Genomic DNA, 15,547 nt, shown 5'->3' with positions numbered 1-15,547 from the left:
CTCCAAACACGACAGCCAATTTTGCGCTCAAAAAGTCAAATGGTGCTCCCTCCCTTCTGAGCTCTGCCGTGCGCCCAAAGAGTGGGTTACCCCCACATATGGGGCATCAGCGTACTCGGGATAAATTGGACAACAACTTCTGGGGTCCAATTTCTCTTGTTACCCTTGTGAAAATAAAAACTTGGGGGCTACAATATCTTTTTTGTGAAAAAAAAAAAATATTTTTTATTTTCACGACTCTGCATTCTAAACTTCTGTGAAGCACTTGGGCATTCAAAGTTCTCATCACACATCTAGATAAGTTCCTTGGGGGGTCTAGTTTCCAAAATGGGGTCACTTGTGGGGGGTTACTACAGTTTAGGTACATCAGGGGCTCTGCAATCGCAACATAATGCCCACAGACCATTCTATCAAAGTCTGCATTCCAAAAAGGCGCTCCTTCCCTTCCGAGCTCTGCCGTGCGCCCAAACAGTGGTTTACCCCCACATATGGCGCATCAGCGTACTCGGGATAAATTGGACAACAACTATTGCAGTCCAATTTCTCCTGTTACCCTTGTGAAAATAAAAACTTGGGGGCTAAAAAAATCTTTTTTGTGGAAAAAAAAAATATTTTTTATTTTCACGGCTCTGCATTATAAACTTCTGTGAAGCACTTGGGCATTCAAGGCCCTCACCACACATCTAGATAAGTTCCTTGGGGGGTCTAGTTTCCAAAATGGGGTCACTTGTGGGGGGTTACTACAGTTTAGGCACATCAGGGGCTCTCCAAACGCGACATGGCGTCCAATCTCAATTCCAGCCAATTCTACATTGAAAAAGTAAAACGGCACTCCTTCTCTTCCAAGCTTTGCGGTGCGCCCAAACAGTGGTTTACCCCCACATATTGGGTATCGACGTACTCAGGAGAAATTGCACAACAACTTTAGTGGTCTAATTTCTCCTGTTACCCTTGTGAAAATAAGAATTTGTGGGCAAAAAGATCATTTTTGTGTAAACAAAAGCAATTTTTTATTTTCACGGCTCTACGTTATAAACTTCTGTGAAGCACTTGGGGGTTCAAAGTGCTCACCACACATCTAGATAAGTTCCTTAAGGGGTCTAGTTTCTAAAATGGTGTCACTTGTGGGGAGTTTCCACTGTTTAGGCACATCAGGGGCTCTCTAAACGTGACATGGCGTCCGATCTCAATTCCAGCCAATTCTGCATTGAAAAAGTCAAACGGCGCTCCTTCACTTCTAAGTTCTGCGGTGCGCCCAAAAAGTGGTTTACCCCCACATATGGGGTATTGGCGTATTCAGGAGAAATTGCATAACAAAATTTATGGTTACATTTCTGTTTTTACACTTGTGAAAATAAAAAAAATGGTTCTGAATTAAGATGTTTGCAAAAAAAAATTAAATGTTCATTTTTTCCTTCCACATTGTTTCAGTTCCTGTGAAGCACGTAAAGGGTTAATAAACTTCTTGAATGTGGTTTTGAGAACCTTGAGGGGTGTAGTTTTTAGAATGGTGTCACACTTCATTATTTTCTATCATATAGACCCCTCAAAATGACTTCAAATGTGATGTGGTCCCTAAAAAAAAATGGTGTTGTAAAAATGAGAAATTGCTGGTCAACTTTTAACCCTTATAACTCCCTAACAAAAAAAAAATTTTGTTTCGAAAATTGTGCTGATGTAAAGTACACATGTGGGACATGTTATTTATTAACTATTTTTCGTGACATATCTCTCTGATTTAAGGGCATAAAAATACAAAGTTTGAAAATTGCAAAATGTTAAAAATTTTCGCCATATTTCCGTTTTTTTCATAAATAATCGCAAGTAATATCGAAGAAATGTTACCACTAACATGAAGTACAATATGTCACGAAAAAACAATCTCAGAATCAGCTGGATCCGTTGAAGCGTTCCAGAGTTATAACCTCATAAAGTGACAGTGGTCAGAATTGCAAAAATTGGCCTGGTCATTAAGTACCAAATTGGATCTGTCACTAAGGGGTTAAATATAAGACCTCTATGAGATGGAGGTAACTAGGTCATAACATTTCACATAATTTCCCCCCCCGTTTTCCTTTTGTCTGTGTGTCTGTTTATAAGATTTTACTCTTTATCTACTTGAAAATGTTTAACTATTACTATAGTGTAAAATTGGTTGTTAACCCCTTTCTGACCTCGGACGGGATAGTACGTCTGAGGTCAGATCCCCTGCTTTGATGCGGGCTCCGGCGGTGAGCACACACCAAAACCACGACATGTCAGCTGTTTTGAACAGCCGAAATGTGCGCGCAATAGCAGCGAGTGAAATCGCGATCCACCCGACGCTATTAACTAGTTAAATGCTGTTGTCAAACGCTGACAGAGGCATTTAACTACCGCTACCGGGCGTGTGGCTGGAAATGCGCTCATCGCCGACCCCGTCACATGATCGGGGGTCAGCGATGCGTCGGCATAGTAACCAGAGGTTTCCTTGAGACCTCTATGGTTACTGATGCCGGCTTGCTGTGGATGCCACCCTGTGGTCGGCGTTCATAGCAAGCCTGTAATTAAGCAACATAGGAGCGATTTGATAATCGCTGCTATGCAGCAGAGCTGATCAGGATATGCCAGCTTCTAGTCTCCCATGGAGGCTATTAAAGCATGGCAAAAGTAAAAAAAAAAAAAAAAATGTTTTTTTTAAAAAAAAATGAAATAAATAAATAAAAAAAAAAAATATTAAAGTTTAAATCACCCCCCTTTCGCCCCATTCAAAATAAAATCAAATATACACATATTTGGTATCGCCGCATTCAGAATCGCCCGATCTATCAATAAAAACAAGGATTAACCTGATCGCTAAACGGCGTAGCAAAAAAAAAAAAAATGAAACTCCAAAATTACATTTTTTTTGGTCGTCGCGACATTGTATTAAAATGCAGTAACGGGTGATCAAAAGAACGTATCTGCACGAAAATGGTATCATTAAAAACGTCAGCTTGGCATGCAAAAAAAAAAGCCCTCACCCGACCCCAGATCCCGAAAAATGAAGACGCTACGGGTATCGGAAAATGGCGCAATTTTTTAGGTTCACTAAATGCTAAAATTGACCTGCCATTATGATTCTCTAGGTCAGGGGTCCCCAACCTGTAGCTCGGGAGCCACATGTGGCTCGCGAGCCTGTGATGTGTGGCTCGCGGCTGCCTGCCAGCTTGGTGCATTAGCACCAGGTGTAAATAACTATTAAGATCAGATCTCTAAATGGTGACTTGTGTGTAGCCCTGTACAGAAGAGCAGATCTGAATGGGGGTGAGATAGGAAACCGTGGAGCTTGGCATACTGCCTTGATGTGATTTCAGTGGAAAAGCTTTGGTTGTCATACCAGTAATGGAGGCTCTCGGTAACACTACTGTGAGTGGGGAAGAAGCTGGTTGTGGCTCGCGACCCTCTCTCAGAGCTGAACGTGGCTCACGACCCTCTTTTCACAGCTGGATGTGGCTCTCGAGGTCAGAAAGGTTGGGGACCTCTGCTCTAGGTCATTACGAGTTCATAGACACCAAACATATCTAGGTTATTTTTTTAGCTAGGTGGTGAAAAAAAAATTCCAAACTTTGCTAAAAAAAAATAATTTGCTATATATATACTGTATATTTTTAATAACTTTAGGCCTTTTAAGAGATCAATTCAGCTTCAATGTGCTTAACTGTTCACAATAAAGGATAAAGCCTAATATATATTAAAATAAAATAAATCATGTGATTAATGACAAAATACCTGTTTAAAATCGGAGTCTTTCCCGACCATTATTTGTAGAATATAGATGACGGGATCGCCCTTCATTGGGGCCAGGGATTCCCAGATAACTTCACAGGTGTGATCATTTATTCGGTCTATTCGAGGAGCTGGTAAATGAAGGCATGTAGGAGAACGTAAGAAGAGAAATGGAGCAAACTCATGTAAAAAAAATGCAATAAAAATGTATTTGTGATATTTCTCTGCATACTTGAACAAGCGCACATACCTTTCAGGGCAGGAGGGAGGGATTTAGGGGTTGTGAATATATATTCTGGGGAGAAGGGTCCCTCTCCCGCTTCATTACAAGCCTGAATGCGAAATTTGTATGTTGTGGACTCATTTAATCTTTGCACCTTATACGTATGACAAGGACCTCTGTATAAGGATATAAACCTGATGATGAAGAAAAAGAATAACGTGTGTAAATAAGTAACAGAACGATTATATACACTTTGAACTTCCACGCTGCTCTTCCATATGTTTTGCTCAATATAAAAAGACTGATAGCGATTTATTGATACTGCTAAACTGTCCAAATATTGCGCCAGCCTCTCTCCCAGCGCTGGGGCTTCATGAACATGGCCATACAGCCATATTTTTAAAGGTGTAATAATATAGTGATACATTTGCATCATTATCTTTAGAAATGGTTGTCAGGGGCTGTAATTATGCTGTGGACCTGAGAGGATGTGTCTGAGCGGAGCTCTGTATATCCTATAGAATATCCTGGAGAAGATCCATTCAATTGGGGTTCTCATTGGAAGCATTCTGAGTGAGTGGGGAAACGGTGGAGCTGTGAGAGGACACTGGGCGTCCCCCAGGTCCCTACAGGGGAGACTTTGATCTGGTGACGCAGCAAGTGGGAAAAGTTGCAGCGGCCATCTTGGTGTTTGTGCTCAGTGCAGCTCTGAGGAGAAGAGTGTAACCTCCCACTGGAATACAGCTGCATGAAGATCTGCGGAATACAAAGCTGAGCCCTCACCTGCTTTGAACCTCTCTGGACTGCTGCCTGTTGGAGGGTGTCCGGTCTCCCTGCCTGTCGGGGAGACGCCTGGAAGCTCCCTGGGTCGCAGCATCGTTGGCTGTCCAGGCTTGAGGTCTTGTGGAGGGTAGAGGACGGGCTATCACTGCCGGGAGCTATCTGAGGCTAAAGTCTCCCAGCCTGAATTATAAATCAACTAGATGGTGGCCCGATTCTAACGCATCGGGTATTCTAGAATATGTATGTAGTTTATTTATGAAGATTTCAGAATAATGCAATGAATACACAGGATTCGGCCGGCCGGGCGCCACCAATTAGCGAAGCATGGTTCAAATCCAGCCCCTAACCACTAAGGAGAATATTGCAGATGCTGAGGTGCAGTTTTAGTTGGTGTTTTTCTGTATTCAAACTTTCTGACCACCTTATAATATATTACTTACTAGATGGTGGCCCGATTCTAACGTATCGGGTATTCTAGAATATGTAGGTAGTATACAGCACAGGCTACGTACTATATTGCACAGTGACGTAGTATATAACACAACCGACGTAGTATATAACATAGCTACGTAGTATACAGCAGAGCTACGTAGTATATAACACAGCGTACGTAGTATATAGCAGAGCTACGTAGTATATAATACAGCCACGTAGTATATAACATAGCCACGTAGTGTATTGCACAGGTATGTAGTATATTGGTCAGCCACGTGGTATATAGCAGAGCCACGTGGTATATAGCAGAGCCACGTGGTATATAGCAGAGCCACGTAGTATATAACATAGCCACGTAGTATATTGTAGAGCCACGTAGTATATTGCACAGGTACGTAGTATATTGCACAGCCACGTAGTATATAACACAGTCACGTAGTGTATTGCACAGCTACGTAGTGTATTGGTCAGCGACGTAGTATATAGCAGAGCCACGTAGTATATAACATAGCCACGTAGTATATTGTAGAGGCACGTAGTATATTGCACAGCCACGTAGTATATAACAGAACCAACACAGCCACATAGTATATTGCACAGCCACGTTGTATATTGCACAGTCACTTTGTATATTGCCCAGCTACATAGTATATAGCAGAAATGTAGTATATAACAGAGCCCATGCAGTATGTAACACAGCCCACGTAGTATATAGCAATGTGGCCACTATATGCATGGTTAAAAAAGACTTAAAATAAAAAATAAACATATACTCCCGTTCTGAAGGCCCCTTAAAGTCCTGGCGCCTTGTGCAGGCATGTACTACGGAGGACAGAGAATGAACTTCAATACAATATTGCAGCCAGCGGGTAAGGAAAGGGTGAATCAAACACCTAAAAACCCCGCCTCCATGGCTGAAGATTGTTCCCTCCAAATTCAGGTGACAGTGTCCCTTTAATATGTATTTTCCTGACACAGCAGACTTCTGTCTCCAATCTCACCAGGGGGTCGTGCTGGGAACCAAGACGAAAGGGAACATTTGACACCTCCTAGCTCTTTGAAGAGAGATGTAATTTACAGCCTGACACTATCTATCTGTTGGAAGCTTTACACAAAGAATCTCAGAGAAAATAACATTCATTGGGGGCGTGGCCATGGCCCAATCAAAAACAAGCGATTAGAATATCAACTTGAGGGGCTGGTCTAGAAATCTGACCCCCAGGATGACTCTATAAATTAGGCTTGTATACATTAAAAATTGTTCACATGTGAGGGCAGCCTGAGAAGCTGATGTGTCTATATTCATCCTACCCTCAGGGAGCAGAAGCAGAAGACAAGTTGGCTACTTCTGTAAGCTTTCTCCTGTTTATTTTATACTGTTTTGCATAGTTGTAGGTCTTTTTATTACCATATGTTTATACCTTTTTCGTTACTGTAAGCACTGAACCTTTTAGTATTAAAGCACAAAACTAACAGTTGAACCTTGTATGTTCTTATGAAACCATAGCCTAAGGCAGGGGTCCCCAACCTGTAGCTTGGGAGCCACATGTGGCTCGCGGTCCCATGAATTGTGGCTCGCGGTCCCATGAATTGTGGCTCGCGGTTGTCTGTCAGCTTGGTGCCTTAGCTCCAGTTGTAGCAAACCATTATGAAGAGCACATCTGAAAATGGTGAATTTTGTGAGTAAACCCTGCACAAAAGAGCAGATCTGGATGCACATATATTGGTCTGGTTTTGAGATGATTTAAGTATGGTATGCTGGAGACAAGATGACACCACCTGTCAGAGGAGGTGTTTGAAGTTGGATGTGAGTGTCTTGGGAGTGCTTTATAGGAGAATACTGAATGCGGGTATTGTAGGAACCCATGGATCTTTGTATAGTGCTTTGGGATGATTGATTTTTGGGGAAAAGCTTTGGTTACCATTAGGCCGGGATCACACATGCGAGAAATACGTCTGAGTCGCGCATGGTAATACCCGGCATTGCCGCCGTCTCTCTGGAGCGGAGCGTGAGGCTGCATGTATTGCTATGCAGCCTCACGCTCCACTCCTGAGTGACGGCGGCAATGCCGGGTATTACCACGCAATACTCGGACGTATTTCTCGCATGTGTGATCCCTGCCTTATTGTGAGGGGGGCGGGAGCTGAATGTGGCTCGCGACCCTCTCTCAAGGCTGGCTGTGGCTCGCGACCCTCTCTCAGAGCTGAATGTGGCTCTCAAGGTCAGAAACGTTGGGGACCTCTGGCCTAAGGTGTGTGAGCCTTATGAGTGGTAGACAGCATTAGTAGTATTTCCGGGACGCATCGCCCGTGTATCCGGTGAGTGGTGGCAGCGTGTATGAGCGGGTGTGTGGCCTGGGTCGGTGTGTGATTTATGCTCCTATTATAGCATAGGACAGAGGTTGAATGCTGGACTGAGAGTGGGGAGATAGATTAACCCTTTCAGGCACAACCCCAATTCACGTGCTGAGAGCGGTCATGTGACGAATTAGCAGCAGCACGGAGAGGGATCCGTCACAGTGGGTACAAGAAAATTCCACCAAACGTATGCTCTAGCTTCTCAGCAGGGGGACCCTGAGACAGTGATACTTACCTCAAATCTCTCTCCCTCAGCTCTGGAGTTTAACCCATCAATGGACACAGAAGCTATTGGAAACCCTGTAGCAGCAAAATCTCTTGATTCCAATATGCCTACTAAACCACAAAGACCCCCATCAAAGGGCATAAACAAAGACACCCTTACCTCTGTATACCGAATGGACTCCCCAGGAGACCTAGAGGCTACCCATCCCTCTTTGGCCTTATGGAAGAATTGGAGTCAGGGAACAGTAACCTTGGCTCTGCTTCTTCCATTACTAATTCTCCTTTAAGACCCTCTGTTCCTGAGGAAATACATGCCTACTTACAACAAATTCCCTCTAAGGAGGATTTTGGGGCCCTCATCTCTGAAGTGAAATCTACATGCAGATCTGAGATCGCTGTGTTGCGTCAGGATATTAAATTTATTGTGGAATGTGTAGAATCATTAGAAGGACCCAACACCGACACATGTAAATATTTGACTCTGCTCCAGGAATCCTTTTTCACCCAGGCAGAAGCTCTTAGGGCTGCTAATCGGCATTTAGAGGACCTCGATAATCGAGGACGACGTAATAATATCCGATTAAGGGGCCTTCCCGAACAGTAGGGAAATGAGGACCTCCCAAAAATGTTGGAATCTATTTTTAATAGAATTCTAAACCTTCCAAATACTAACAAAATTAATACAATTAAGCTAGATAGAGCTCACCGTGCTCTGAGGCCAACGGGATCCTCAGCCTTACCATGTGACATTATTTGCTGCGTTCACGACTTTGCTACTAAAGAAGCTGTTGCCTCCAAGGCACGCACAATGCAAAACTGGACTATCAAGGATCCACTTCCAGCTATTCCAGGATCTAGCCTGGATAACACTGCAAAACAGACGACATCTTCGCCCCTTCTTTCCACTCTACAGGAGCGTCACATCATTATCAATGGGGATTCCCCTTCTCTCGCACAGCTAGGGTGGAGGGATTAGCAGCATCCTTCAAAGCTCATAGTGACTTGCCCTCCTTCTGCAAAACTTTAAACATTTCGCTTCCAAAGATCTCGGACTGGGAACTAGGATTACCATCACCTTCCCCTCCTCTACTTTGGCAAACAAGTCAAAAGAAACGAGGAAGACCAAACTCCGCTCAGCCCACTTCAACACCCATGAGACAAGAACCATCAGGACTTACACAAAGTCTACTTAATGTTTCGTCTGTATTTTGGGTTTCCCCTGTGGCAGTATAGGGATATCATATATAAATTTTGTACTGCTTTATAATTTGGCCCACATGAATATAACACTAACCATTTAGTTGACGGGACTTTCATCCCTGTTATCACTTAATTCTCTGATCAACTTAATTGTTGCTTGTTATAATAGTTTTGGTTCCTTCAATTTCCAGTGAGCCTAGAGTCTACCCCATTGCTCCCACACAAATCGTGAGCACATACATTGCTGTTGTTCAGATTACCCTAGGAGTTAGGAATTTGGGTGGGCAATTAATTTTCCCGAGGGGCCACATGAGAGACCATGACTGTTGTGGAGGGCCAAACTAATAGCTTGAAATTAATTACAATTAATATTAATAAATTAATATTGAGTTGATCACTTAATATTGAGCATAATTAAGTATACCGACACCCCCTATATCTCTTTGAACTCTCCACAGCCCCATATATATGGCATGAGCCCCACACAGCCTCCCTATATACAGCATGATCCCCACACAGCCTCCCTATATACGGCATGAGGCCCACACAGCCTCCATATACACGGCATGATCCCCACACAGCCTCCCTATACACCGCATGATCCCCACACAGCCTCCCTAAATACGACATGATCCCCACACAGCCTCCCTATATACGGCATGATCCCCACACAGCCTCCCTATACACGGCATGATCTCCACACAGCCTCCCCATACACGGCATGATCCCCACACAGCCTCCCTAAATACGACATGATCCCCACACAGCCTCCCTAAATACGACATGATCCCCACACAGCCTCCCTATATACGGCATGATCCCCACACAGCCTCCCTATATACGGCATGAGGCCCACACAGCCTCCATATACACGGCATGATCCCCACACAGCCTCCCTATACACGGCATGATCCCCACACAGCCTCCCTAAATACGACATGATCCCCACACAGCCTCCCTATATACGGCATGATCCCCACACAGCCTCCCTATACACGGCATGATCTCCACACAGCCTCCCCATACACGGCATGATCCCCACACAGCCTCCCTAAATACGACATGATCCCCACACAGCCTCCCTATATACGGCATGATCCCCACAAGCCTCCCTAAATACGACATGATCCCCACACAGCCTCCCTATACACAGCATGATCTCCACACAGCCTCCCCATACACGGCATGATCCCCACACAGCCTCCCTAAATACGACATGATCCCCACACAGCCTCCCTATATACGGCATGATCCCCACAAGCCTCCCTAAATACGACATGATCCCCACACAGCCTCCCTAAATACGACATGATCCCCACACAGCCTCCCCATACACGGCATGATCCCCACACAGCCTCCCTAAATACGACATGATCCCCACACAGCCTCCCTATATACGGCATGATCCCCACAAGCCTCCCTAAATACGACATGATCCCCACACAGCCTCCCTAAATACGACATGATCCCCACACAGCCTCCCTATATACGGCATGATCTCCACAAGCCTCCCTAAATACGACATGATCCCCACACAGCCTCCCTATATACGGCATGATCCCCACAAGCCTCCCTAAATACGACATGATCCCCACACAGCCTCCCTATACACGGCATGAGCCCCACACAGCCTCCCTAAATACGGCATGATCCCCACACAGCCTCCCTAAATATGACATGATCCCCACACAGCCTCTCTATATACAGCATGATCCCTACACAGCCTCCCTATATACGGCATGATCCCCACACAGCCTCCCTAAATACGGCATGATCCCCACACAGCCTCCCTATATACAACATGATCCCCACACAGCCTCCCAATATATGGCATGAGCCCCACACAGCCTCCCTGTACATGGCATGATCCCCACACAGCCTCCCTATCTACGGCATGATCCCCACACAGCCTCCCTAAACACGGCATGAGCCCCACACAGCCTCCCTATACACGGCATGAGCCAAACACAGCCTCCCTATACACGGCATGAGCCCCACACACCCTCCCTATACAGGCATGAGCCCCACACAGCCTCCCTATACACGGCATGAGCCAAACACAGCCTCCCTATACACGGCATGAGCCCCACACACCCTCCCTATACAGGCATGAGCCCCACACAGCCTCCCTATACACGGCATGATCCCCACACAGCCTCCCTATATACGGCATGAGCCCCACACAGCCTCCCTAAACACGGCATGAGCCCCACACAGCCTCCCTATATACGGCATGATCCCCACACAGCCTCCCAATATACGGCATGAGCCCCACACAGCCTCCCTGTACATGGCATGATCCCCACACAGCCTCCCTATTCTGGTATGATTGCACCCTAGTCCTATCCAGTTATGCTTGGTCCAATCAGAAAACATTAAAAAAACAAAACAAAACATTACACTTACCTTCCCGGTGCTCCCTCGCAGCGTCTTGTTCCGATGCCATCTGGGACTGTAAGTGCAGAGAGCAGTGAGTATTTATTGCTCTTCAGTAGTGCGCACAGTGTCAGCCGGAGCCTTCCTGCAGCTGCCAGCGGTCACGTGTGCCGCTTCTTAAGATAAATGAATATTCACCTCTCTGGGCATGGAAACATGTGACCACCGGCAGCAACAGAAAGCCGGCGGCTGAAACTGTGTGCGCTACAGAAGAGCAATGAATAATCACTGCTCTCTGTGTGCACAGTCCTGGCGTGCAGATCAAGAGTATTCCGACAGCTGTGCTCTGCTTGTGAGCAGCGCATGACGTCCATGCCATGCGCTGCTTACAAGCATAAAGCAGCTGCTGGCATCGGAGCAGGATGCTGCAAAGGAACGCCGGGAAGGTAAAAAACCAAACCCTTACACTTAATGTTTTCTGATGGGGCCATGCATACGAGGATGGGAGTGGGGACCAATGATAAGGATGGGGCCATGCATACCAGGACTGGGGTTGGGTGCCAAACATACCAAGACGCTATTAAAGAGAAATAAATATTCATTGCAGTGAATAATCATTTTTCTTTAGCAATGGGCACAGGAGTCAGTCCAGCCTCCTGTGACCTGCTGCTAAGCCGATGCTGCTCCCCCACCTACCCAACACAGCCAGAGCCGATACATCCAGACTATAGGACGCACCCCCCCCCATTTTCCTCCACATTTTTGGAGGAAAAAAGTGCATCTTCTAGTCCGAAAAATATGGTAATTAACTATAAAACACAAATACCACATTCCTATGAGGAGCTGAAAACAAATTTCTCCCTCCATTCTCTTACATTATTTCAACATATTAAAATTAGGCACTTTGCCTCATCATTATTCCACGGTCTACAGACCTCAATTCCTACCTCCTTCAAGAGACTGTGCAAGAATAGTTCAACAACAAGAGGATTAACATTAGTATTTACAATATTCTACAGCCTCCAGACAAATTCCAAAACTAGACACTCTTATATGCTCAAATGGGAGGAATATCTGCGTACAACACTGACCGTGGTAGAATGGAGAAATGTTTGGATCAGAGCAGCCAAGACTGTATCTTGTATTTCATACAAAGAAAATCAGTACAAAATCCTTCACCTCTGGTACCATACGCCTGAATTTTTACATAAAATGGACCCATCTATGCCTTCCCTTTGCTGGTGTTGCATCCCGTCTAGAGGTTCTATATTTCACATTTTTTGGGACGTTGTGGGCTATAGTCCAACTCCTCACTAAGCAAGTTTTTGGAGTGGATCTCCCATTAAGTCCTCAGCTCTTTCTATTAAATAATTTCCCTGAATCCATATCCAAGAGATCCATTAGATTACTTTTACATATGTTAACAGCAGCACACTCTTGGATTGCCTACCATTGGAAGCAAACCTCTCCACCTTCCCAACTAGATCTATATTCTTGCATCAAGGATATCAGTAACTTTAAATAACAGACGACCCTTAATGCCAATAGTGTACAGAGATTTAGCCTTGTTTGGTCTCTTTGGGATTCCTTATGACCTCAATGAGATGGATATAACTAGGTCGAAACATTTCACATAATTTCCTCTCCTTTCCTTTTGTCTGAGTCTCTGGGTGTAAAATTTTACTCTATCTACTTGAAAATGTTTAACTATTACTATAGTATAAGATTGGTTATTAACCTATAAATGAGAGTGAAAAATCTAAAATGCCTAATTATTTTTTATTCTCCTGTAAAATTTGAAAAATTTTCAATAAAAATTACAATTAAAAAAAAAGAAAAAAGAAATGATTGTCAAGTGTCATAAAATAAAACGGTAAGACATTCAGTAATGCTGTATTTTCTTAAAATGTTCAAGATCAGGTGTTTCCGGACAGAGTAACATGTTCCCATCTGTGGCAGTGGTGACCACTATGTCCGTAGCCTTTTCTGCTTGTGCATGCAGAAGGACCAGGTGAGCAGTCACTACTATACGTATGCAAGGAGCAGGCTCTATGGATGCAGCATTTTCTTGATTTATTAGACTTAAGACTCGGGTTAAGTATGCATTTTATTTTGATAAGAGGAGACAGATAAGTGGCCAACAGGCACCTTTTATCATCAGGGAGAAAGGGGATGACTTTTTTTCAAAGCCACTGACAACCTGAACATCTATGCTCCCCTCATAATAATCTGATTAAAAAAAATAAGACAATAATTCATGTGCAAATAATAAAATAAATCTGTGTAGAGCACTTTTTTTTTTTTTTTTTTTTTTATCTTCCATCAACAATTTGGTAGCCCAGATGAAATCCCAGCAGACATCTCCTCACCTTTCACTCTTGTCCTCCATCTGAAGGTGGTACTGAATGGAGTCTGTCGGGGCGGCCCTGGACGTGCCATCTCCCCATTTCAGCTTAAGGCTCTGGTGACCATACACAGCACATTCCAGTCGCGGGGGCTCGGGGGGAAGGGGCTTGGTTTTCAATTTTACAGAATGGCTGAAAGGACCTACTCCCAGACTGTTTAGGGCTTGAACCCGGATTCTAGAAAGTAGAATAATTGGCAACTAGGTGAATACATTAAAGAAAACTGGAAAACCCCTATTACATTACTACATTGCTATTAAAGCCCTCGGTATCTTCTCTGAGGTCGTGTCAAAAACTATTAACTTGTATATGAACTTGAGGTTTCCGTATAATTCCGGGAAGGAGCACAGATCTAATAGGGGTTGGCCACACCTGGAAAAGTCTTCAGCAAGCAGGCAGTTATCCTGTACCCCAACTATGTGTGACGCACACACCGTTAGGATTCAGCTCTGCTTGTCAGCTCCAGCAGTGTCATATGCTGACCAGCATCTCAGCCGCCTCTAGAACAATGCGAGCAGAACGTGACCGAAAGTATGGAACTGGAAAGCTGTGTGTGCATTACACAGTGTTGGGATTTGGCAAGAGTTACAGGGAATGTCTCTCTCTATTTTTTTTATATAGATTAAATGCCATACATTTTACCAACAACCCCTGTAGAGCAATGAATTATTTATTACATAACAGTCTGCACTGAAGTTACCTCCAAGATTAACATTGTGCGGCAGCGTCTATCATGTGGGACAACATACGTCTACCAAGAAATGATTTGCCCTATACCTGTATGTGGAGTCTGGCTGTAACTGTTCTATGACGTAGCTGGAGGACTTTCCCACAGTGATGGTCTGCTTGTCTCCATAGTCTAGAATGTAGCCAGTAATTTCTGCGCCGTGGTCACACGGCCGATCCCATGCTACAGCAAGGCAGGTGGAAGGTGAATAGTCATGCGGGTTCTCCATTTCTTCCTCCTTCATCCCCCAGAGGTTGGTCACGGCTGCCGGTACAGAAGCAGGAGTCAAACATGCGACTACGTCGCTGAAGAGGCCTGTGCCAGCAACATTCACAGCCTGCAAGTATGAGAGCGAAGCACAGGAGAGTATAAATCACAGCAGCAAAACCAGGACACACCTTGTTCTAGTGGTAAATAGCCCGACAGTTCGACAGACACTTGCCTGAACCCTGCAGTAGTAGACAATTGCTGGAGAAAGACCTTTCATCTCGTACGCATAGCCAGGGCCGCAGTAGCACATTTGCATGCAGCCTTCCATGCCCCCCCACTCCACTCTGTACTCCGTAATGTCGGCACCATTATTATTGGGGGCCTGTGGGATGAAGAGTGAAAAAGAACTATCTGGATCCATCACATATCTTTATAGATTGCTTGCGCACACTTATTGCATTTAGGGTTAATAAGAGTCAGAGAGCACAGCGACCAAAAAAAAAATCCCATTGGGTCCCTACAGACCTTCACAAAGATGGCAACCATATGATGCCCAGAGTCCATCATATGTATACATACATATGCCTTTGTACAGGGAATCCGTCACAAGGTTTTTCTATCCTGAGAACAGCATGATGTAAGGGCAAAGACCCTGATTCCAGTGATGTGTCAGTTACTTTGCTGGTTTCTGCAGTTTTATCTGCTGCAGATTTACTAGGTCTGTGAATGTTGAGTTCTGTATAACCCCAACCACACCTCTGATTGACAGCTTCCTGTGCACACTGTGCATAGGCAGAAAGCTGCCAATCAGTGGTGGGGTTATACAGAGCTCATGAATATGGAGAACTACATGGCAGC

General features: G+C 44.6%; 1 protein-coding gene across 3 annotated transcripts in view; it reads right to left on the bottom strand.

Moving 5' to 3' along the window:
- The window catches only part of FNDC3A (fibronectin type III domain containing 3A), a 365,351-nt gene that overhangs the window by 20,713 nt on the left and 329,091 nt on the right, over window positions 1-15,547 (bottom strand). For all 3 annotated transcript variants that reach the window (XM_069758841.1, XM_069758840.1, XM_069758842.1), the window contains 5 exons: window positions 14,922-15,071; window positions 14,530-14,816; window positions 13,717-13,929; window positions 3,998-4,164; window positions 3,751-3,878 (listed from right to left, as the gene is read on the bottom strand). In XM_069758841.1, the coding sequence (XP_069614942.1) occupies window positions 3,751-3,878; window positions 3,998-4,164; window positions 13,717-13,929; window positions 14,530-14,816; window positions 14,922-15,071 (945 nt within the window). The remainder of the gene's footprint in view (window positions 1-3,750; window positions 3,879-3,997; window positions 4,165-13,716; window positions 13,930-14,529; window positions 14,817-14,921; window positions 15,072-15,547) is intronic.

Source organism: Ranitomeya imitator, chromosome 3 (assembly GCF_032444005.1).
Source record: "Ranitomeya imitator isolate aRanImi1 chromosome 3, aRanImi1.pri, whole genome shotgun sequence".
NCBI lineage: Eukaryota > Metazoa > Chordata > Amphibia > Anura > Dendrobatidae > Ranitomeya > Ranitomeya imitator.
The sequence above is the reverse complement of the archived record's forward strand: the minus strand, read 5'-3'. Positions and strand labels throughout refer to the sequence as shown.